Consider the following 22,617-nt stretch of genomic DNA (forward strand, 5'->3'; position numbering starts at 1 on the left):
AACATTAAGTCAGAAGACTTGCTGATTTTATGTTGTAAATTTACATGTACATTTTGCATTGTCTTCTAGTGATGGATCACAGCAGACTGGTGTATTTTGTGCTTTAATGACCCTCCTGGAAAGTGCAGAAACAGAAGAAGTAATAGATGTTTTCCAAGTAGTAAAAGCTCTTCGTCGCACCAGGCTGGGAGTGGTCCCCACCTTTGTAAGTAAATCTTACAAATTAACAGAAAAAATTATGAGATTACTTATCATGGTCACGAATGTTCTCATAACTTCATGCATAATTGCTGTATACAGAACACTTACTCTAACCAGAGCATTCACAGCCACTTACCACTATTTGGGCATCAGCCCTTACTGATGGGAATGAATGAGTCTGTGAGATGTCCAGAGCTGCAATTCTGTAACACCTTTAGGAAAGTTTCCATAGTATGAAATTGTAAATTGCATAAATTGCTGTTCCTGCAGTTGCTTCAGGGATGTACATGCAGTGTCCCTGGAGTTCTGCAGTTAGGAGGCTCACTCCATTGCACTGACTGTTTTCTTTCAGCCACTTCAGAGGAACTGGCTCTGTGGCACACACTGTGCATTTACTAACAAACCAGACCTAATATGGGGCACGTTATTAGGTGACTTTCCTAAATTCCTTACAATATGTGTTGTTTACAACTTAGGTACTCTAAAAAACATATTTTTGGTACTTTATCAACCAGGAGGTCACTGAGTGACAACTTGGAATGTCCAATGCAGGCAGTTTCAGAGACGTTACATGCACATGAAATCGGAACAAACCACAGGAGCAACACTCTGCATGCCAAAAACTGTGCAGCCTGCTTCATATGCAGTCTAGCATGTCCAACTACATGCTACATTTCTAAAATTCAAGAAAACAGAGAAAGAATGGGTTTATTCTTGGACTCTGAGCATTCCATTCACACTAACTTTCTTTGCTTTATCTTTAAGGACCATTACCAGTTTCTGTATGACACCATTGCCAGTACCTACCCTGCACAGAATGGACAAATAAAGAAGAACAGTCGACAGGAAGATAAAGTTGAATTTTGCAGTGAAGTAGGAAAAACAGATCAGGAAACTGATTTGATCACTATTGATCTTACTCCACCAACACCAGAGGAAAATGAGCCACCTGAAATACATGATGATTCTAAAGCTGCAGAGAGCACTAAGGGAACAGAAAGCTCTACAAACGGCCCCACAACTTCAGTTCTAACTTAGAGCTATACTTAAAAAAAAAAGAAAAAATGCTTTTTCAAGTGCAAAAATTCTTAAGCAAAATAAGTATAAGATTTCTTCCTCTTCCCACCTTTTTTTTTTTTTAATTTGAAAATGTTTAGTTATATCATTTTTTTAAAGGTACAAATTTAAAGGAATACTTGAAACTTGTAGAGAGGGACAAAGAACTGTGGAAGTTTAATTTGTGTGTAGATTTTCATTTAATACTTCCTCAGAAACCTTTTTACGATTTTTATACTTTTCTTTTTAAAAATATGTACAGTGTAATACTATGCTGAGCAGTGGGAAGAAAATTTTTTTACTTCTGTAACAAGGAGAAAAGCAACTCAGAACAGCAAGATCAGTGTGTTGCAAGAACACGTCTGTCCTCAAAACTCTTAGCAAGTAAGTTAACCTACTTGGTAAGCACATATTCTAGCATCTCAGGAGTGCTGACCAAGCTCTGCATTAATAATACTCTGTGGGACTTGTGGGACTTGTAGGACTTTGCCAAAGACTTTTAGAAGCTTATAGTTTACATCATGTGGCAATTCCAAGGAATTTAGACCTACAAGGAATCTAAATCCTCCCATATCAATGAGGAAGAGAAATTTTTGCATTTTTCTAACTGTCCTCAAGGTGTCCTTGTTGCTCCACATTTTATTAATCTGATATCCCAATGTCAGACTCCTATAAGAGCTTGGGGATCAGCATTTGAATCATTGCAACAGTTCTGATAGAAAGCCCATTCTGTTTACTCCTAGAGCTTAAAATACTGCATGCTTGCACATCTATTTCTTATGCTTACTTTTATTTAAAGAGACTACTCTCGTGTATGCATCCAAACGCTTGGCAGAATTGGAAAATGCTTTGATACTTTTCCTCAAAACTTTGTAGATTTTAATTGGTACAGGATTTTTTTTTTCATAATGAGATTTTGTATGTTACAGTTGTGATATTTTTACTATTTCTTGCTGAATTTTAGCCTACTGTTTTTAGAACAAATAAAAAAGTTAATATTTGACAAGATGGAAATTATTTTGTTCTCTGGATGTCTGCAAACTTATCATTTGCTTCTAAATGCACAAAATCTTGTGCTGTCCCATACAGGGATAAAATTTACAAATTTCAGTAGGAAAACACACCATTTAATTCTTATAAAACTGTGTGTATGCCCAGGTAAGTGTCATGACTCTCTCAGAACAGAGGAAAGAAACTTTATTTTTCCTTTTACTTGAAGCCATTAAAGGAACAGTCATGCAAAAAATTCAGTGCTCCGAGTTTATCACTGCTTGTTCCTAATTTCTCATTACAAAACATAATTGAAAATACTCAGAGAGCTGCCTAAACAACATGTACGGTCACACTTGGTTAAAACACTAATTGAATTGTGCTGTTACTCTAGATCAAATATTTCATTCACAATTATGAGCTCAGACAAGTGCTTCCTGGCAGTCTTGCTTGAATAAGTGGCCGCAAGCAGACACAGAGGCAGTGGGATTCCCCTTGGCTGTCAGCTGAACTGTCTTTTCAGCTGGAGTTGTGTTAGGTGATAAACCAACAAAGCTGAGGGGGTCATCTGTGGACTAAGTGGGAAGAAAATCTGAAAAGTATTGTAGGCCCAAAATCTGTTGGCTAGTTTTAGAAGAACATGTCAAAATTGCAAATTTAGCATTACTTGAAGATCAAATGGATAGAGAGCCTTGGAAGCAGATTAGCTCACTGGCATTTATTGCATGACACAGAACAATTAATTTATTTTCCTTCTTTTAAGATTTGGACACTTTAAAACCTCTCTAGCTAGCTGAGGTAGAAAAATAAAGAGGCAAGTGCTGCTTCCTGTGTAAATGTGTGGAAACAGAGACTAGTCATGCTTTTAGGAATAACTGAAATGTTTTCCAAACCAAAAATTACACCAAAATTTTCATTTTGTGTTAAATCTGAGGCACTCATACACCTCAATTCCTTAGAAATTGGTTCTTGTAGTTTCTAAGCTCCTGAACCACATGACTGTAAAAATTTTGGGAATTTTGTTTTCTTAAATTACTTTCTAGAATGATTTTGACGTTCTTTTGATGGCATATTTAAAAAAAAAAAAAGCCAAGTTAACTCCTGATTTGTGCATGTATTTTGAAAGAAAAGTCCTGAAATATCTTAAATTTTGCTTCATGCTTATCTTCATTATAGTCTAATCAGAGAAACAGAGCTTTATACTGTGCTCATATACGCCTAATGGGAACCACTTTTGCAGTAAAGTTCTTTACAGTCACAAGGAGATAAACTGAGCTCTTGGCTTTTAATTATTTTCAAATTAAAGAACACTTTGTGCAATTCAATCTCATTAAATCTCAGTATGACAACTGAGGGAACCTGTCTTAACACAGCTTAGAAGTTCTCATTGCTTCTAGGAACTCTCTATGTGTGTCAGGGATGATTTTTTTGCCTTCTCTATTGTCCTTCGGATTCCAAAAATCCACGAGGTAGTGACACAGAGCTTGTAGAAGGTGGTCCTTGTGCTGGATGCTCTATAGTCACTAGGCTTAATTTCAGGTTCCCCAGGAACACAGTGAAGCATTTTACAGGTGAGTCATCAAGCCCAAACTAATAAGTTTTGCTAGGAATTGCTCTGGCTCTGTCAGGGCAAGAACACTTTTGTAGCACACTGGAGACATGGCATAGCCTAAAAGCTGAGAAACAAACACTCAAAGTAAGATGAAAAATACTGGTTTCCTCGAGTAGAGCTAAGCCACACAAAGACTGCTAACCACTGCCTCAAGCTGAGTGAGCTGCTGTTGGAGAGTAGTTTGTAATCTAAAGTCCAGGATAAAAATAACTAAGCAGCGGATTAGCTGGGAGAGGAGTTTAAGAAACAAATTAAGGTAATCAAGTGTTTATGTGACCAAAGGGGCTGGATTTCTCCCACAGTTTTCTGGGTAGAAGCTGACATAAAAGAGGGCGTGGAAAAGTGACCGTGGAGTCTGGTGTGGAAAGATGTCTACAAAAGATTCTGCTTGGTCAGATAACTGCACTGGAAAAGGACTGTGTGTGTTTGCTTCTGTTTAGTTTAGGTTTTGTTTAGTTTTTTTCCTGCTTCTTGTGCTCTATAATGAGCAAGAGATTAAAGATTAAAACTTTTTCAGAGCGTACATTACGATGCACCACAAAACAGGGCCAGCACACAGAGCCCTACTTGTCAGGGATGCCCTTCCAGAAGTGGTAAAAGCCCTGCTGCCTTCCCACACCTCAGCTTCCACTGCTGCATTTGGGGTCCTGTGGGGTATGTTTGTGCCTGCTCCTTTTCCCACCCGTTCGTTCAGGCAGTGTCCATGAATGAACTCGCTGTCCCACTTCTCAGCCGGCTGGTGCTGCCGGAGAGAGCTCCAGCGGCATTAAGCTCCCTCCCCTGGGGAAGGGAGAGCATTGTCCCCTTGCTCTGAACTGATGGGCAGGGGAGAAGCTCGTGGCCACACGAAGGAGCCCGAGGGGCTGGACCAGGCCTGGAGGGTCCCCACCTCCCACTGTTATCGTGAGGACATCACTGCTGCAGTGAAGCAGGCAGCGAGTTCTGAGCTCTGCTGCAAACCGGGAGACCTGGGTTAAAGCTTGGACGAGAGGCACAAGCCGAGCTGGATAGCAAGTCTGAGCCACGTGCAGTTTTGAAGACAGGAGTTAAAAAGGGAAGCAAAATACTACCATCATGAGCTGTTTGTTTGTGTGAGATAGCTCAGAAAGTAGAGAGTAGTGGCTCCAGACAAGTGTTTCATTAAGCTGGAAGTTGTGTCCTTTATTTAACACTCCTCAGAAAAACTCTCCAGTAGCAATGCTTATCTCTTTGACAAGATGTCTTGCTTTTGCAAAGGCCCAGGGGTTTTTTGACATTGTACATTCTGCAGATTGCCTCTAAAAGTATATCAGAAATTCCCTGAGGGCTCTACACAGATGTACCACAGTTATTTTTCCATACGTAAAGCAACTGCTTGCCAAGAACCAACATGCTGTGCTTTAGACGAGGGAAAACTAAAACAGAAGAAAAAAAATCAGTTATAGGATACAGCACATATCTCTATACACCAGCTCTACTTCAGAAAAAACTTCAGTCTTCTGAAGAATAGAATCCAGTCATTTGAAAGGTACAGCAACAATTTATACAATGCTTTCTAAGTCAGTCTGTCTTTTCAATGTGAAAGAAAGAAAGGTGATGGCTACAAAAGTACTGAGCAAGTGGATGCTCAGAGATCTTTCTAGGTATGAAAAAGTTATTTGGGAAGGATACCTAGTACAAGCTATTGTAAAATATTAATCTCATTGTTTTAACCTTAAATAATTATGTCCTCAGACTCAGGATTGCCAGCATCAGCAATGTTTAATGTTACTGATTTTTTAAAAATTAACATAACAAACCTTTTTCAGAGGAATAGGTGGATAATTATTTACAGGTGGGCTGTCCCTTGAATCCCACATCTGCACAGTGCCATGGCTGGCAGTGCTAATGTAGTCGTAAATGTGACTGTCTGACATACAGAGGAAAAAATAAAAGGAACTTTATTTTGGATCAATTTTAGCACTTAGAATCAAATTTTTGGTTTTGGAGATGAACCTTCATGATAGCCTGACCTTGCCTGGCAGTTAGCTGAGAGCCAGAGCTCACACATATCAATACTTGGGGCAGACCATTTGTATTTTCAGAGCTTCCCAGCAGGCTGTGCTGAAACTCTTCAAATGCCTTTTGCTCTCTTCCAAGCCTCCTGCAGTGCATCCAGCTTGCTCCATTTTCAGTAACATGGAGCCATTTGAGGTAATGAAGATGGCATTTGTTTATGCAGCACTGCAGAGATTGTGCCTGTCCAAGACCAAGTGCTAGCTCAGAGTCAGAGTGTGTACGTGCCTCCGTGGGTGTGCACACGCATCGTTCAGAGCCCTGAGTGTGAGATTACGTCCCGAGCCAGAAACCGATGAGCTGTTGATTTGGCAGCTGCTCGTCTTCAAGAAAGAAAAACAGGGTTGACATGGTGGGCCTGTACTAACTTTTTTTGTGGGGCAGTGCAGCCGATGGGCTTTATAATAGTGTTTTTCAGAAATGAATTTGCAAAAAGTAAGCCACAGGTGAGGTACAGGAGACTGCATGCCTTCACAGTGCTCATGTTGTCACAGACTAAATCACTGCTGGCATCAGTGGCTACTAAATAAGTATTTGTCAGCTCTCCTGATGTTGCAATAGAAGTCAATGTGCATGCTCTTCAACTGCAGAGAAAAATGGTAAAAAAATGACAATAGAAAGTTACCATTGGAAAATGGTGGTTTTGCCAAATGCAGACATTTGGCAAGAAGTGTCAATTTTGGTTTTTTTTTTCTTGAGGAAAAGAATGATGAATCATTTTAATCCTATTTTACTAATGTTAATATGTCATTTTGAGAATAAAAGTATCTGTCTCTAAGTTTAGCACTGTAGTTTCTTTTGCTCTTGCTATTTTCTGAAATACTTAATACTTATTATCTTTAATATATCATTGTGTCGTTGAAACCACTTTGAGACTAAAACAGTTCAGTATCGCTAAGTGTTTCCTTTCTTTATGCTGCTTTCTTAATATATTTTCTATTCAACAATAAAATGAAATTCTGACTTCATATATTGATTTAGCATAAATAAAATTCTCACAGAACAGGAATTCAATTTCTTAAATGGCATTAATAAATTATTCCTTAAAGAGTTATGTCTCCTTCCAGAGAGAGCAAGGCATTTCCACTATCAAATAAGGCCTTGCCCTGGTCCAGTCACAGTGCAGGGCAGACAAGGTTTACAGCCAACCTCCTTGCAGACAGCCTTACCCTCGTCTCCACAGTCCAGTTAGATGAAGTCTCTGACTTTTCCTTCTGTAGCTCTTGCTTCAGCTACTGAATTGTGACCTCTTCCTATCTGAATATTTTTATCAGCTTTCTAGGTTTTCTCCTTACTTGGAAGCTCTAGCATTTCATTGACTTGAAGAGCTACCTGTTTTCCACAACAGCCTTCATGTCCTAGCCCAGCCCTATCCCCATCCTCCCTGCTCCTTCCCCCATCCCAGCTGCCAGGAAGCAGCAAGAGCCAGCTGCCCTGCCAGGTAACCAGAGCCCAGCTCAAGAGCGAAGCAGGGGAGAGACAACACCCGCATGGGCACAGTCCCACTGTGCTCAAACAGGGGGAGCACAGCAGGGCTGTGACAGTAACCAGCCTCAGACAGCAGTCCACTGCTGCCAGGCAACTGCAAAGTGATGGTGCAGCTCTGAGGCCAAGGAGTGGTGAGCCAGGCTCAGCCAAGAGCATGGCCAGGTGCAGGTAGACCTACAGCTCAGCAATCCTAGGCAGGGCTCCTTACCTTACCGCCTCTTCTTTCCTGTCCTGTGACAAGATACAAGTTTCTGTTACATCTTCTTTTCTCATGGTCTTGGACTCCACTTTGGAGTTGCTGTCTTGTAAAGTGGCCATGCCACCTGGCCAGACATTGTGGAAATTGATTGCTTGTCATTGCACGGGATTTGTCAGAGCCTGTGCCATACTGACTCATGAAGACCTCATACCAGAATGGTGAAATAAGAGATGTCAGCATGGCCTCTCAATAGTTGTGCTGTTGTATCACACTGCACAATTCCATGGGCCCTGCTTTATTGCTTCATGAAGGGTGCTGATATTTGAGGTCTTGTATATTCAGCTGACAAGAAAACTATTGAATCTTGTAAAATCAATGCCATGGATGCCAACTGAATATTAGGACTAAAACTCAAAACTGTATTGAGAAAAAGTATTAGTTTGTGCAGAATTTAGAATTAAGAGTTAAATGTATAGAGGTGAGAAAAAAGCAAGTTTGAGTTCATTGGCTAACAGATAGGATGCTCGTATATATTTTCTTTCAAGGCCCATTTCCATTCTGAGAGCCACATCTGCATCTTTTGCATCTTAGGTGAATCCTCCCATCATCTGGTAGCTGAGGTTTTATTTTGAAAGTTCATCTTAGACAAGATAGAAAAGAAATAGTCACAAGCCAGATATTTTGTTCTCTACATTTCCATCTTGCAGCAACAGCTTTCTGATGGTGTTTTGTGAGAACCACAGCCTCAAGCTTGCTAATTTTGAATTCCTAATTCAGTATTCTTGAAGTCATGAACTGTGCATTGCTGCACTGTATTAACAAGCACTTAGTCTCGTTTTCTGGTCTCCTGTTGAAGCACAAAGCTGTATAATGTGCTGTATATTTGGGAGCTGTTTCCCTCTTCTTTGTTTTTAAGAAATGAGAGAGTTGAGATACCAGTTACTTCTCTTTTTTTTCCTCATTTATGCCCAAACAAGGAGAAAAAGGTTCATTGTCCCAACAGTTATATGTGTCCAGGCAGCATCACAACTCATGAGAGATTTCAGTACAAGCAGGTGGTTAAGTTTTGGCTATAGCAATTTTTTGGTCTTAAGCTGTTTTGAGTTTTATAGTCCTTGAAAGCCTAGGCCCTTGTTCTTGTCCACTGCGCAGGTGAGAGGCACAACTATGAACTGATGAGGTGTAAAATGGCCATCTCAGTCCTGGTCACATGGGAAGAGTTTATTCTGCTGTCAGGGCAATAGTTCTGCAAATTAAACTGCTTGCCATACGTGCAACTGGACAAAATGAGTGTAGCTTGGTTTCAAGGATATCAGGGTCCCTTTACTGAGTTTTGCGTACTTGTAAATGTTGTCTTTGGCACGACACTCCATAGCCTTCCTGTAGATGCCTCTTCATAGTGAGAAGCTTCCTTGAGCCCAAACAGAGCAGGCATGAGTCCAGCAGTGGTGCCAGCTGCATGGCAGGAGGCAGTGTTGGAGAAGGAGTAAGGCAGCTTGAACCGAGATGGCCCCACACTTATAAAGAAACACTCAGGAGTCACCAAACGAATGCTATCAGCAGCCATTTCAATCTCCTTTCCCTTTTCTCCTCCAGAGTGTTTCGGTGGAGTAGGTGGGTATGGTTTTCCTTTTATTTATGGACGTTTTGCTTTGGTTCTTTTCTGCATTGTATTTTTAAAAAAATTGCATCCAGCACTTTATTATTTTAAGCTTTTGCTAGTAGCTAAAAATATAAATAAATCAAGAGTTTGTTTAGTTAATTCCTGGTGCTGCAAGTTTTTGCATCCAACTGTCATTATGAATTAGTAATTTCTTTTTTCATAACCATCAAGTACAACAAAATCCAAGGTAAATACTTCAGTAAATCAAGTCTGATAAATTAAATAGTTATAACTTCAAAAATCTAAGATAAATAGGAAGGAGAGAATATTTCTATAAGGTTTATTCAGGTTTCCTTGGCAAGAGCTTGATCTACAGTAGACATCCCAGCCAGTACTTTCCCCTGCAACCTGACAGTCTTGGCTGAGAGACATCACAAACACGACTAAGTGACCATGTGATGGTGACTGCTCTGAACAGCTACAACTATGTGCTGATGGCTCCTCTGAAGTGGTTCACAGGTGGGGATCATGTGTAAAGGGCTGTTAGAAGGTAGCATGGGTAACCCAGCCCAGGAGTCAGAATGGGATACATCTCTGTGGCAGGGAAGGGGGTTGTATGTAAGAAACAAATGCAGGAGTCCAGCTGTTCTGCTAGACTTCTAAACTGGAAAAAGGTACAACAGATTTAGACAGGAAGACTTTTTTTTTTTTAGGTAATTATATAATTTTATAGCAGCATTTAAGGGAAAAAATTGCAACATGCACTAATAATTTCTATGGCAAATTAATGAAATCATGTGATAGGAAAGAACACATTCACTCCCTTTGCTCCCTTGTACTGCTCCCTACTTGCTGTAAAACTGAAGCATACATACTCTACAGAGCTGCTCCTGATCCTCAAAAGATCAAAGCAGCCTCCTCACAGAGGACTGAACTATGCAGGGCCAGCAGTACATGCTATAATAAATCCATTGTTTATCAAGGACGTAGGAGAGCAGAAGGTTATATTAAAGAAGAAAAGAGCAAATTTTCCTGCTGTGATTACTTTGAGGTAAAGGAAGAGACCAGTATGTCAGAGTTCAGCACTGGAAAGAAGAGCTCTGGAAACGGAGGATGTCTTTTTCTGTCCAAAGAGGGGATGTTGTGAGTAAGTGTGTCATCTTAGTCCTCTGTTAAAGAGCATTTTTGATGACGTTTAACCAGACTTTGGAGGGCAGCTGTTATGAAGTGCAGCTCAAGAAACTGTGCTGCCTCAAGGCCTTGGAGCAGCCTTTTTACTTTTATGTCTTGGCTAATGAATAGACTGCCCTTTGGCAACTGTTATATAAGTGAGAGCTTTTTAAGCCCAATGCATTTCACATTCTCTTGAAAAACAAAATTTTTGACCCAACAGGATAATGCGTAAGCAATTCCCTGAGTTATAGCCTTCTCTGTGTTTTCCCAGTGTGGGTTTTTGCTCCACAAAGCACATCGTGAGAATGGGGAAAGCAGTTCCATGGACAAACTGTTTTTGCAATATTGCTTAAAAGTGCCCAGTGATGTCAATATGATCACACCATTCTTCTGAGCCAGGACTCTGTCCTACATCAACTGAAATTAGTAGGATTATGTCCAGTGATTTTGCTGTGCAGTAAGTTGGGACTTAAATAAGAGAAGCAAGTGTGAATAAATTACATTTAATATGTTTTTTCCTCTTAGTCCCAGAGATACTGCCTCTATGCAGAAAGTTTGCCTCCTGTCAAAAGCACTTCCTTGTAATAAACTCTTCCATCTCCCCAAAACCAAAGGAGTAACAGAGGTCATCTACATAAAAATGTGCATTTGGCACACTACTGTGCCTTGAAATAATTCAGTTCTTGGATTCAGCTGCCCTGTAAGTAGAGAACAGAACAGGGTATGTGTGTGGTGGACTCTGTTATCATTTGTGTTCTGCTTCTTTGAGGAAAAAAAAAAGGTAAAAATAATAATCTGGTTTAAGTTTTACCTGGACCCTACTGTCAAATTGGTCCTTAGCCAATGGCAATCTAAGAATATGCTTTCCTGATAATTTGCTTCAGTGATAAGATCCCTGCCAGCACACAGAGGGGAAACTGTATGTGGTTACTCCTGAATCCTTGGCAAACAGGCATGCAATTTGAACAGCCAGTGGGAAATTCCTACTGACCTGGTTATACTGTTTCTCAGTCATACACCTGTTTATTTCTCAGTGCTCTCTTCCTCTGCATCAGTTGTTTCCTGGGATTTTTTTTTACATGTAAAACATCAAAGCAAGAGGCAACTAGAATTTCCTCTTAGAAGTGGCTTCTGTTATATCAAGTCCAGTAAACTAAACACTGGCTTGTAATAAAAAAATCCCAAACCCTACCATCACAGGTGCAACTTCTGGTATCTCATGGTTTATTTCTGGATAGAGCCAATTATGTGAGCATAGTTGGAGGACACATGCATACCTGTTACAGTGTCAGACCTATACAACAGGCAAGTGGAATTAAATGTGCTGTTCTGGTGGGCTTGAAACCTATTTGCAAGCAAGTGAACCATTGAGTTTTTTAGCAGACTTGGCACTCTCCCCTCAGGAGAGGTCCAGTACTGGGACACCAGACGTTTCATTGCCACTCCTGACTGAGGTACATTGACAGAGATATGTGTGGGAGTTTGCACAGGGTCCACTTGCATCAAGCCTTGTTCTGGCCAGGATTAATATCTCATTTTTGTGAGCACTAAACTTCACTAACATTTACCCGCAAATTACAAATATATCGAATACGAATTACCAAAGCAAATAGACTTTGCTTTTTTTGTATAAATAAAGTGGAGTCTTATTTAATCTTTGTTGCCGTGGATGAGGAGAACATGGTGTTTGTGCCAAACCTTTCACAGCTTCCTGGATGTACCTGATATTAACTCTTTGAGAGGAAGAGGGAAGCTGCAAGTCACCCACTGGTTTCTTTATATCTCCCATATAACTAATGCAAAACTTCCAAAAGCTTGAATGTTATTAGGATTCTGAGTACAATATATGTTCAGCGAAATGCAGTATCTGAATGCTTTGTACAGTGGAGCACAGCATAGGAGCTCCCCAGCTAATGCTGAACCACGGAGCTTGGAGCCATGAATTAGATGCAGCATAACAATGTTATTCCTGTAGTCTCATCAGAATTAATTAGCCTGGCTGAGAGGCAGGACAGATTTTGGCTGGGCAGACTGCACAGACAGAGCAGCTATACAGCCTGGTACCTGAGCCAGTTTATTTGGGGCAATACGGAAGTGCTGTCAGTGCTGAGAAAATTGTACTGACTTAAATGGTGCCAGATCACACTGTTTATTAGATCAGTTGTCTCAAAGACATATGCAGAAGGCTGTATCTAGAACAGTTTTGCTCCTATGCTTTTCCTTTTTGGTACAGATTCAAGAGAAGCAATAGTCTGAGTATGCCTGCTTGAAAAGCCATTCTGTACGAATTCAGCAAAAAAGGTTAAGTTGCAGTTCCCTTTCCCATATCATATGCATGTACAAATATTAAAAACGGAAATAGAAGTGGGAACACATAGATATGTATAAAGTATCAAAGTAGATATATCTAAGATTGATCCATACACCCACTAATCTATAATAATTCAATTTTACTTCAGTAGAATCCTTTAAATGAATGGCCGGTAAACAGTATGTCTGTATTTTATTTCTGAAGTCTACATAGCTAAGTAATAGTTAAGCATACAAACTCACATGCATTTGCTTCCAGGAGAAAAGAATTTGGAAACGTAATCTGATAAGACCTTTCCAGGTAATGTGAGCCTTTCATCTGATGGTGTTCTTGTGGATCAGAGCTGTTATTGCCAGGCTTGGTAACTCTGTCTTCGAGCAGAGAAGACTGACCTGGAGAGATGTCTACCCACCAGGGACCACTGGTGGAGGCTTAGCTCCTTCCTCTGCCCTAGACCTCCTGTGTGATTCTGGGCAAGTCACTCTGGGAAATAAGATACAAAAGCTATTTGGAAAGTGAGGAATATAATTTCTTGAAATACGGGTAAGTGTTAAGATAAAAAAAACCATTGAGAGATTGTGAAGTTCTCTTCAGTAACTGGGGAACAAACAAGCATTTTAGAAAAAATACCCTACATTGTTATGCGGTTTGTTTTTGTGAGAATCAAAGAGGAAGCAGGACAAAAATGTGAGTGAGAGAAAGCATTTTATATACACATACATGCATATGACTGATGGGATCATAAAGAGACGTTGCTCTGGTAGGCTAATTCCTGCCCATATCCTTCACATTGAGCAGTACTTTCTTGGTACTACAACAAAGTCTGTGTTTCATAGGTGAGACTTCTGTAGAGCTATATATGTACCACACAGCTGCTGCTGCATTACAAAGTGCTCAGGGCCAGATGCTGCTGTAGTTTGGCAGAGTGAGTACAGAATAGAAATTAGGACTTTCAGAGCTATCCATTAAATTTACATGTCTGTTTCAATTCAGTTAATGGAATAAAAATCCAAGACAGAAGATCTCAATCAGGAATCCCTGGAGAAATACAAAGTAAGGTTTAGGTAGTTCAGAAAGTAGCAGATACTGTCTGCAGTTTTCTGTGCAAAAATGTGCCGTACAAAGACTGTGTTACAAAAAAAAAAAAAATCAACCCAAAAAAAGAACAACCCAAACACTTCTACAAGAAGCAGCGCTAATGGGGAGACATGTTAACAGGAGTGCTGATTCATATCATTAATGTGGGCAGGCAGGAACTGTGGAGAGTGAAAGAGCTGTTGGAACATGCTTTTCTTGAGAACACACCTAAATTAAGAAGCTGTCAGAGACATGTGTTTCATGGTGTTGGCAACCCAGGTGTAACAAATTTCCAAGATGACTATAAGTGAGTACTAACAGTTAAGAAACCATTTCTAATTTCTTGTTGAATATGGAGACTTAAGTGGAAGAGGGAACTGTAAGCAGAAGTGAAGGTCAGTCAGGATACACATGCAAAGTAATGGCCATTAGCAGGGAAAACATAAATGACTTCCAGACACAATGGGGTTCAAATCAAGTGATTTGATTTAAGAAAAGGAACCAGGACTGGAGAGAGTGGAAAGATCACCTCAGACTTTCCTAGTGCAGAGTTTTTTCGCTTTTGTCTTGGATCTGGTTTGGTATAGCAATTCCTATCTTCCTGTATTTCTTTTGATATGTTTCAGAATAATTTTAATTGCCCGAGGAAAAAACCACTCTCTTGTCACTTTTATTTACTGAGTGCTATACTGGTTTTTATTTATGGATCAGTTTCTTACTGCAATGGAACAAAAGGCTTGATAGGATTTTATTTCCTGAATGAGACTGATCAATGCCCCAAAAAACTACTTTTTCATTTCACTGGGGCTACTTTGAGGAACAGAAGTGGAAATTAAGCATGACTTTCAGAAATTTTTGTCAACTTTGCTATTCTGCTCCTCAAAGTTAGTGGCCAGTCATCTGCAGTGGTAGAACATTTGGGCGCATGACATTAAGGAAACTAGATAGTTGTGTATTTTTAATAACTTTTAGACATCCTGCTAGTAAAACATTCAGTCATTTCATGTTTGATTTTGTTTTCCCATTTTTTCACCTGGAAGTTCTCTCTGAATTTGAAGTAAGGGTGGTAGAGAAAAGGTAGAATTTTTGATGCTAAGCACTAAGACAGGGTTCAAGGATTTTATTTTACCTGCTGACTTATTATTGGCAATATTTATCATGACAAGGTTAAAACGGCACACAGTTTGGTTACCTTCTTTTCAAGAAGCAGCCCACTCCCAGCTGCACTTATGGCATCTAAAGATGTGAGACTGATTCATGCCACTCAATATTAAAAAACATATCCTTGTACCTTAAAGAAGTATTTTCATTATAATTATGAAGTACTAACCCATTCACAAAGGAGGTCATGAAGGCAGGCGAAAATGGTGACACTCAGGCTTTGAAAATGGAAGGTCCCCAGATCACATCTGAAATACTTGAAGTACTTTTTCCAGAAAGAACTCTGTAAATCACTGGTGCTGGTACCAGAACTCTGGCCAGCCAGGCAGATCAGGTAACGTAGCTCCATGTTAATTTGCCTGGAATAAATGCTAGTGGGTTTTTTTTTTGGTTGTTTTTTTTTTTAACAATCATTCTGTACTCCACACTTATGTACTTCTACAAGTTTTATTGATTTATGACTTTATTGATTTTATGAATCTGATTTATAGTCTTAATTAAGATCATGTTTGGGAACCCTTCGGAAATGCACATTATTTAGGAACTGTGTGAAAAACCTCTGACAGACCAGAGAACACTCATTGCCATGAGTTTTCCATCTGTCTTTCATATGATGGTTTGAAATGTTCAGGAATCCGTGGGTTTTTTATTGGGGAGAGACAGCATCATAAATTACATTACAATCTATTCTATTGTACTGGGTTTGCATGGCAAGGTTTTGGTACGGAGTGTGTGTACAGGGTATCTTCTCTGAGAAGGTGTCAGAAGCTCCAAGATGGATCTGCTCCTGGCCAAGGCCAAGCCCATCAGCAACAATAGTAGCACCTCTGGGATTACACCTCTGAGGGAAAAAATGCTGTGCAATCACAGATAGAGAGAAGAGAAAGGAGTGAGAATATGTGAGAGAAGCAACTCTGCAGACACCGAAGTCAGTGAGGAAGGAGGGGAAGGAGGTGTTCCAGGTGCTGGGGAGAGATTTCCCCGCAGCCTGTGGTGCAGCTCATGGAGAGGCACCTGTGCCCCTACAGCCCATGGGGGTTCATAGATCCACCTGCAGCACACAGAGGTACCCACACCATGGCAGGTGTGTGCCCGAAGAAGGCTGTGACCCTGTGGGAAGCCCATGCTGGAGCAGGTTCCTGGCAGGATTTGTGACCCTGTGGGGGCCCAGCCGGTTCCTGAGGGACTACACCCCATGGAAGGGACACACACTGTGGCAGGGGAAGAGGGTGAGGAGTCCTCCCCCTGAGGAGGATGCAGTGGCAGAGACAACATGTGGTAAACTGAAAGCAGCCCCCATTCCCCATCCCCCTGCACTGCTGGCAGGAAGGAGATAGAGAAATCAGGAGACAAGGGAACAAGGAAGGGATGGGAAGAAGTTGTTTACAATTTGGTTTTATTTCTCCTTATCCTACTCCAATTTGATTGGTAACAATTTAATTTCCCTAAATTGAGACTGGTTTGCCTGTCACAATAATTGATGAGTGACCTCTCCCTGTCTTTCTCTTGACCCATTAGCCTTTTGCTACATTTTCTCTTCCCAGTCCAGCTGAAGAGGGGAGTGACTGAGTGGCTTTTGTGGGCATGCCTTTGCTATTCATGGTGTTTTGACCTGGAACTGCTTTGGGCATAGGAAGAATAAGCAGGTGGAGAAGGGGGAAAACGACAGACAGAGAAACAGCTGCAGTGAGCTCCCTCAAGCAGCCTGAGCCACCCAAAATGAAGGAGAGTCCTCACCCGCCTAAGAGTAAGGAAAGCAGAAGTACATGGACCTCAGCAGAAGTAAAGGCTTTTGACTATTGCCAGGAACTTTATATTACTTACTGATGGACATTACATCTGTTGACTGTTAATGTAAGTCCTTAGCTTCAGGATTTATCCCTCACACAAAGCTCCCATGTAGCTGTGCCAGCCTTTGCAACTTTCACCTCTGCTGCAGGCATAGGCAGTCCAGGAGAGGGCTGGCAGGACACCCAGCCCCTGTTGCTGGGCAAAAAGGGGTCAGCAGGCAACATCTAAGTCAGGCATGTGTCAGGAGGTGAGGCAGGATCAAGTCAAAGACTGAGAAAGCTTATGCAGGTTGACAGTGGAGCAAACACCATGCCTGATGTTCCCAATGAGGATATGTTTAGGATGCCCTAAGGCTCTGGACTCAAAGGTATTTTAAAGGGATTGCATCATTTATCCCTTCTAGTACTTTATGAAGCTATTTATAATAGCTGAATATCGGGAGTCTGGGATATAAAAAAACCAAACAAAAACCCAAAGGAATTCTAGAAGTAACCTTTCTTTTTTTCAGTCTTGTGTTTTGATGTCAGATGGATAACACAGAGTATTCATATTACTATTTCAAATTGGCATGTTCTGTTGAAAAAGAGTCAGGAGCTACCTTGTAGTATCTCCTGAATCCAACAGACCTAATGCAGATTTACACTACCTTTACTGAGAGGAGAAATTTGCCATCAACATTTTCTGAGCAAAGAGATATGTTGTATCTCCAACAAGGCTTCATAACACCTCATTAATGAGATTTATGAAACTTGAAGAGAAAACAGACTGCTGAGCAACAACTTTATTCTTTGCAATCTATGCAAGCTAGTGGTACATAACTTTTATATTTAATAACAAAGTACCTGACTGGAGCACCTTCTACAGTCTTGCTTGTATGTGCATTGTGTCAGAGCATTCTATTACTATTTATATCAGATAACTATACTGTCTGTAATGTATGTTATACATGAAGAGTTTTTACAATGCTTAGTAAAGCTCTGAGTCCGTAAAATTGGATTTTGGAGTTCTCAAGTAGGGCATTCTCTGCAATAACTTTCCGTCATCCCATCCAACATTCTTTGTCTCTTTTGAAAATCATGGCTGATTAAAAGTCTAATGCAACAGCTGTTTGTGATCATATGATTGATATGTTTTCTAGACAGATGCCTGGTATTAAATACAGAAACATTCTGAATTCCTTGCAATGCTCAAAAAATTTGGAATTAATCTTTTTTAAAGTCACAGAAGGACAGAGCTGCTAGGCAATACAGATTCTTTGCATAATTAAGAATTGGTGTAACTCAAAAGATTGATCACACCACACACAAAAAAAAGCCCCAATAGGCATGGCTTCAGGAGGTAAAACTCTTTGTCTGCATGAATCAAAAAGTATTCTGAAAACTTTTAACATCTCACTATACCCATAGACTACTGTGGAATGTATTTGCTGTTTAATATCAGAAGTGAACTCCCCTTGTGAAAAAGCTTACTCACATTAGCTGACCACTATGTAAACAGGTGACATGGGCTGAGACCAAGAGGAACGCAGGAAGGGATATGGCAGTTGAACGGTTTCCAGTATAGGAGACATTAGGCTTTGTAATTGTCTTTAAAACATAAATTAAAAAAAAAAATTGTGGTCAATCAAGTGACTGCTCCAGGCTGGGAACACATGTCAGAGCACGGATCCTTCTCCACACCAGTGCTGAGAGCAATGCCTCCGAGAGCCCTCAGCAGCACCCACTGGGTACACCTGCTGTAGCTCAGGAAGTAACCCCTCCACCCCCTATCCCCACGCAGTAAGCTTGAGAAGTAGCTTTAGCAGAGGTTTGCAACATGGCATGGCCCTGAGGGCGAGGCTGCTTGGGCTGAGGGGCTGCATTTGGGACCTAATGGGCTGCACCTGGGAACTGAGGGGCTGCACCTGAGAACTGAGGGGCTGCACCTGGGCTCAGCCTGCCCCCAGGCACTGGCAGAAGCTATATAGGACCAGTCTCCAGCCAGCAGCAAACCTTTCAGGGAACGTGTCCAGGCAGTGCCTCTGGAAGAGCTGGTGCACTCAGGTAGGTTGCTCCTCCTAACATCTCTTATGGCCCTGGGTTGCTGTAGTAGCTGTGTGGGTGGGGGGAGCAGGGGAGGGGAAGGTTTCCTCTTGTCTGGAGGTGACATGGAGTCTGAGACTTTGCAGGCTCTGGCTTCACATTCAGAGTAAGGCTGCTGTTCTTGCAGCTGTGTGTGTTTGGGAAAACCTCCTAGGTAAGCCCAATCTCTGTTCTCTTGTTCCTGGGCTTTTTGCTTCATTCAGCTGGGTTTGCATTTTGGAGACACTGTGGCTGTGCGTGTGACACACTCAAGTGGGTCCTTGAATGATGTCGATATAGAAAGTTGGGAAAGGTTTTGGTGAAGCTGTGCTCTAATTGCAGGGTGATGTGATTCCTAACAAATGTTTATGAGTGAAGTTTGACTGGTGCCCTTATCTCTTGTACGTGCTCTTGGTATTGCTGGTTGTCTCACAAGGATTTGTTTTTCTGCTGCTGTCACAGATATGAGCTTAGGTAAGATATTCTTATACTAAATAGGCCTCAGAAAATTAGCTAAAGGTGTTGATTCTTTTTAAGGAGGAGAAATCTTCAGTAGTATGTCTTTCCTTCTCGAAGATATCTACTATTGACAGTCCAATTGTATATACAGTTTTTCTTTCATGGTACTGAGAAGATTTTCCTATCTTTTTCTTTTCCTTACCAGTTCTACATGGTTTCCAAAATTCTTATCTCTTACTTTTGCAGTATGGACAAAGAAATAGAATATGAATGTGCATTTCCTTTACATTGGAGCTACACCTGAAAGCACTTACTGGTTGTTGCTTGGATTAAGGGGGGAGGGGACAGGCAGGGAAGCAAATTTATTCCCATTTGTGGAGTTAAATTCTAGCTATGGAATTTTTATACACCAAGACTAAGGTCAAAATAAAGTGCAGTTTGAGAACCTAATCTTGAAATAATCAAAAGCTTAAGTAAGGTGGTGTTCATCAACACCTTGTTCTTTTTCTAGGAAAATCACTTCTTACTGATGTAAGAATTCAGTCATGAAATGATTATTATATAAATTAGAGAATTAAAAGTAGCATAGTAATTAGCTGGGATCTTCAGGGAACTTTGATTCCCAGAATACTGCAATAATTTATGCTCTTGGCTATCTAACATTGTTGTGTATGCTACGGGAACAAAAAAAACCCACAAAACAGCATATGAAATAGGCATTCCAAAGAAGTCTTATTCTGTGTAATTTGTAAGATAAATAATCTGTATGCCTTAAATCTGTGGCTATGTTTCTTCCATAACTATTGTAAGTTTCCCTTCAACAAGAAACTGGTTATAAACAAAAACATACAAAATCTGTGTAGATGAAGTGGTATGTATTCAGTTTGTGTCAGCATTCCAGTTCCTTATAGTAAACAGGGTTCAAAAAAGTTGAACCAGGAAGTTGAACTAATATATCAACACCCCAAAATATCTGAAACCAAATACCAATTTAATATCACATATTGTCGTTTGCTATAAAGGAAAGCAATTGAGTTAGATCAGTTCAGATGATCTCAAACACACAGTAGCAAATGTGTATGAACTGCAAATACGCATATATTAACTGGCTCTTGAAATATTTGGTTTTAAGTTGCCTCCTTCACTAGGGTGCAAATATTTGTATAGATTCCTAATCTACAAAAAATTCTCAAACTTGAGACTAAGTGATACTTTAATTCAAGTACTTGTAGTAAACCTAAGCATATGTATCTAAGATTTGCTAAGCTGATTTGTCTTGTTTTGGTTTTCTTTAGGTATTTCTGCTCGCATTAGTAATGTGCCACAGTTTTCACTCCATTATAACACACACTTATTTTGCCTTTAATACCAGTAACAAAGGAAATGGGCAGCTATGTAACGTGAATGATGTCACTGAGCTTGGGCTGTGTGACTAGAATAGCATAATTGTAGTCCCTGTAAAGCCAACAGAGCAGTGCCTGTCTTGGGTTTGAGAAACCCCTTTGGAAAAAAAAAAGGAGGCCAAGCTGTACAATAACTTACAGAGAGCATAGCTTCCCTGAAAAAATTTCAACAGCTTTACTTCAGTTTGGACTTTTTCATGCTCCATCAGAATTTCTTTTAAGCATGGATGCAACTAATTTTTACAAGTTCATGGGATTACTGTGGGTAGATGAAATACAATAAGCTTTGGGGTTGTTTTCTATGTGGAGTATCCACTAATTGTAAAATTCTTGTAACACAATGAGGGTTGATTAGCTGGTTGATTAGTTATCTGCTAAAGGAGCATGTAAACATGTGGGCAAACAGGTGGTGCCTCTTCTACGTGCATCTGCAGGAAAGCTGCAATGAATGTCTGCCCTGCTTGAATCCAGACACTTTGTCTTTGACTGCCCGTTAGCCTTTTCCTGTAGCTGATCCCAGCTTCCGACTCAAACAGGATGGTGTCCATATCTGGTACTGTAACTATTTAATATGCCACCCATGTTCCTGGTGCCATGGTAAGAATTCCAATAGTTAAAACTTGAAAGGCCTCTTTCTAAGAGTTTTCTTAACCTCTAGTGGATTAAATACAAAATGAATTAAAGCAGGTATTGGATTTAAAATGTGGATGGACAAGCTCAAGAGAAATAAGAGATCCACAACTGTGTCCCTATAGGGGAGATGGCTAAACTGATAGGAAATGAAACATTGTATCACAAGGCTTGCGAATATGAATTTAAAGTAGTCTCCAATTTATATATATATATTCTGGTATTATAGGTGCAGATGTACTCTGCCACACAGTTTTCTTTATTAAGCAAATGTGGTTTTTGAGGGAGACCTAACACTGTGTTCATAAGGACAGCTTTTCTATAAAGCTAACTCTTGGAATTTAGGGCATATGTTTGTTTAATAATGGTGTACTTTGTACTATGTATATAAAGAAAGGTCATCAAAAAGTCCATTTCTGATTTGTAGCTTGAAATGCAGATCTCTACTAAAGTTTGTTTCTGTTCCAAATATCTTCTCATAAAGATATATGGGTTTGTGTGCAGCTTAGATATTCTGAGATTAAACTCTGAGGCAAGCCTGACTGCTTTGTTTATTAATGGGCAAAAGCACTGTCTGAGAATTTTACAATAGAAGAGTAGTTCTAGACAGACAGCAAGGCACCACTGTGGGAGCTGATTGCTCATTTTATTTATAGATAAGCATAGAAGCAATGTGTGAAAGATCGCTTTAAGGGGTGAAGTTTTCTAGTACATGATATGAAGTACCAGTGCCTGTTTTTGAGAGCTGTTGAGAATTAGAAATGAGACTCTGTCTTTAACAGCTGCTTAAAGACACGAAGTGAGAGTTTTCTCTTTTCAAAGACCCCTTTTTGAAGTTGTAACAGTTTTTGTTGCCTGAGCGACTACTTTCTTAATTAGCACCTATCTCAGCATGCCCAATGAGGGATGAGGAACCAGTGAACCCCTAAATAAGGGTCTATCAGAATGTTACCTAATCTGATATCTGGGGTTGATAATAATCTGCAGTACTTTGACTTAACCTAATTATTTTTTTATTTACTTTAAATAATGTCCATTTGAAGCCTGGCGGGCAATTTGATAAAGAGCTGGCTTTCCACTCAACCAGTTCAACACACCATGTATTTAGATAATATTTGAAAGCTGGGTGATCAGTATTATATCTGTGTTTTTAACAGGGTCATTTTCTGTGCTTGGGAAATTCTTAGATTTACCGAAGAGTAGTAATATATTTTTAAGGGGAAGCCTTATGTAGCATTAAGTATGATTTGAGACTTCAGACTTTAATTTCCATACCTTATTGGACCTGATATGATTAATTCAACTTAAAAATTGAAGGTTTTTTCCCCTGAGTCTTTCATAGCATTAAAATTGCTGTAGCTCACACTAA

At 40.2% G+C, this 22,617-nt stretch overlaps 1 protein-coding gene across 6 annotated transcripts in view; it reads left to right on the forward strand.

The window, feature by feature from the left end:
* The window catches only part of PTPRC (protein tyrosine phosphatase, receptor type C), a 70,776-nt gene extending 68,520 nt beyond the window's left edge, over positions 1 to 2,256 (forward strand). For all 6 annotated transcript variants that reach the window (XM_017832938.1, XM_017832937.1, XM_017832939.1 and 3 more), the window contains 2 exons: positions 70 to 205; positions 967 to 2,256. In XM_017832938.1, the coding sequence (XP_017688427.1) occupies positions 70 to 205; positions 967 to 1,239 (409 nt within the window). In that variant the 3' untranslated portion in view covers positions 1,240 to 2,256. The remainder of the gene's footprint in view (positions 1 to 69; positions 206 to 966) is intronic.
* The last annotated feature ends 20,361 nt before the right edge of the window (positions 2,257 to 22,617 follow it).

The sequence above is a fragment of the Lepidothrix coronata genome, unplaced genomic scaffold, assembly GCF_001604755.1.
Source record: "Lepidothrix coronata isolate B3197 unplaced genomic scaffold, Lepidothrix_coronata-1.0 Scaffold209, whole genome shotgun sequence".
In the NCBI taxonomy this organism is placed as follows: domain Eukaryota; kingdom Metazoa; phylum Chordata; class Aves; order Passeriformes; family Pipridae; genus Lepidothrix; species Lepidothrix coronata.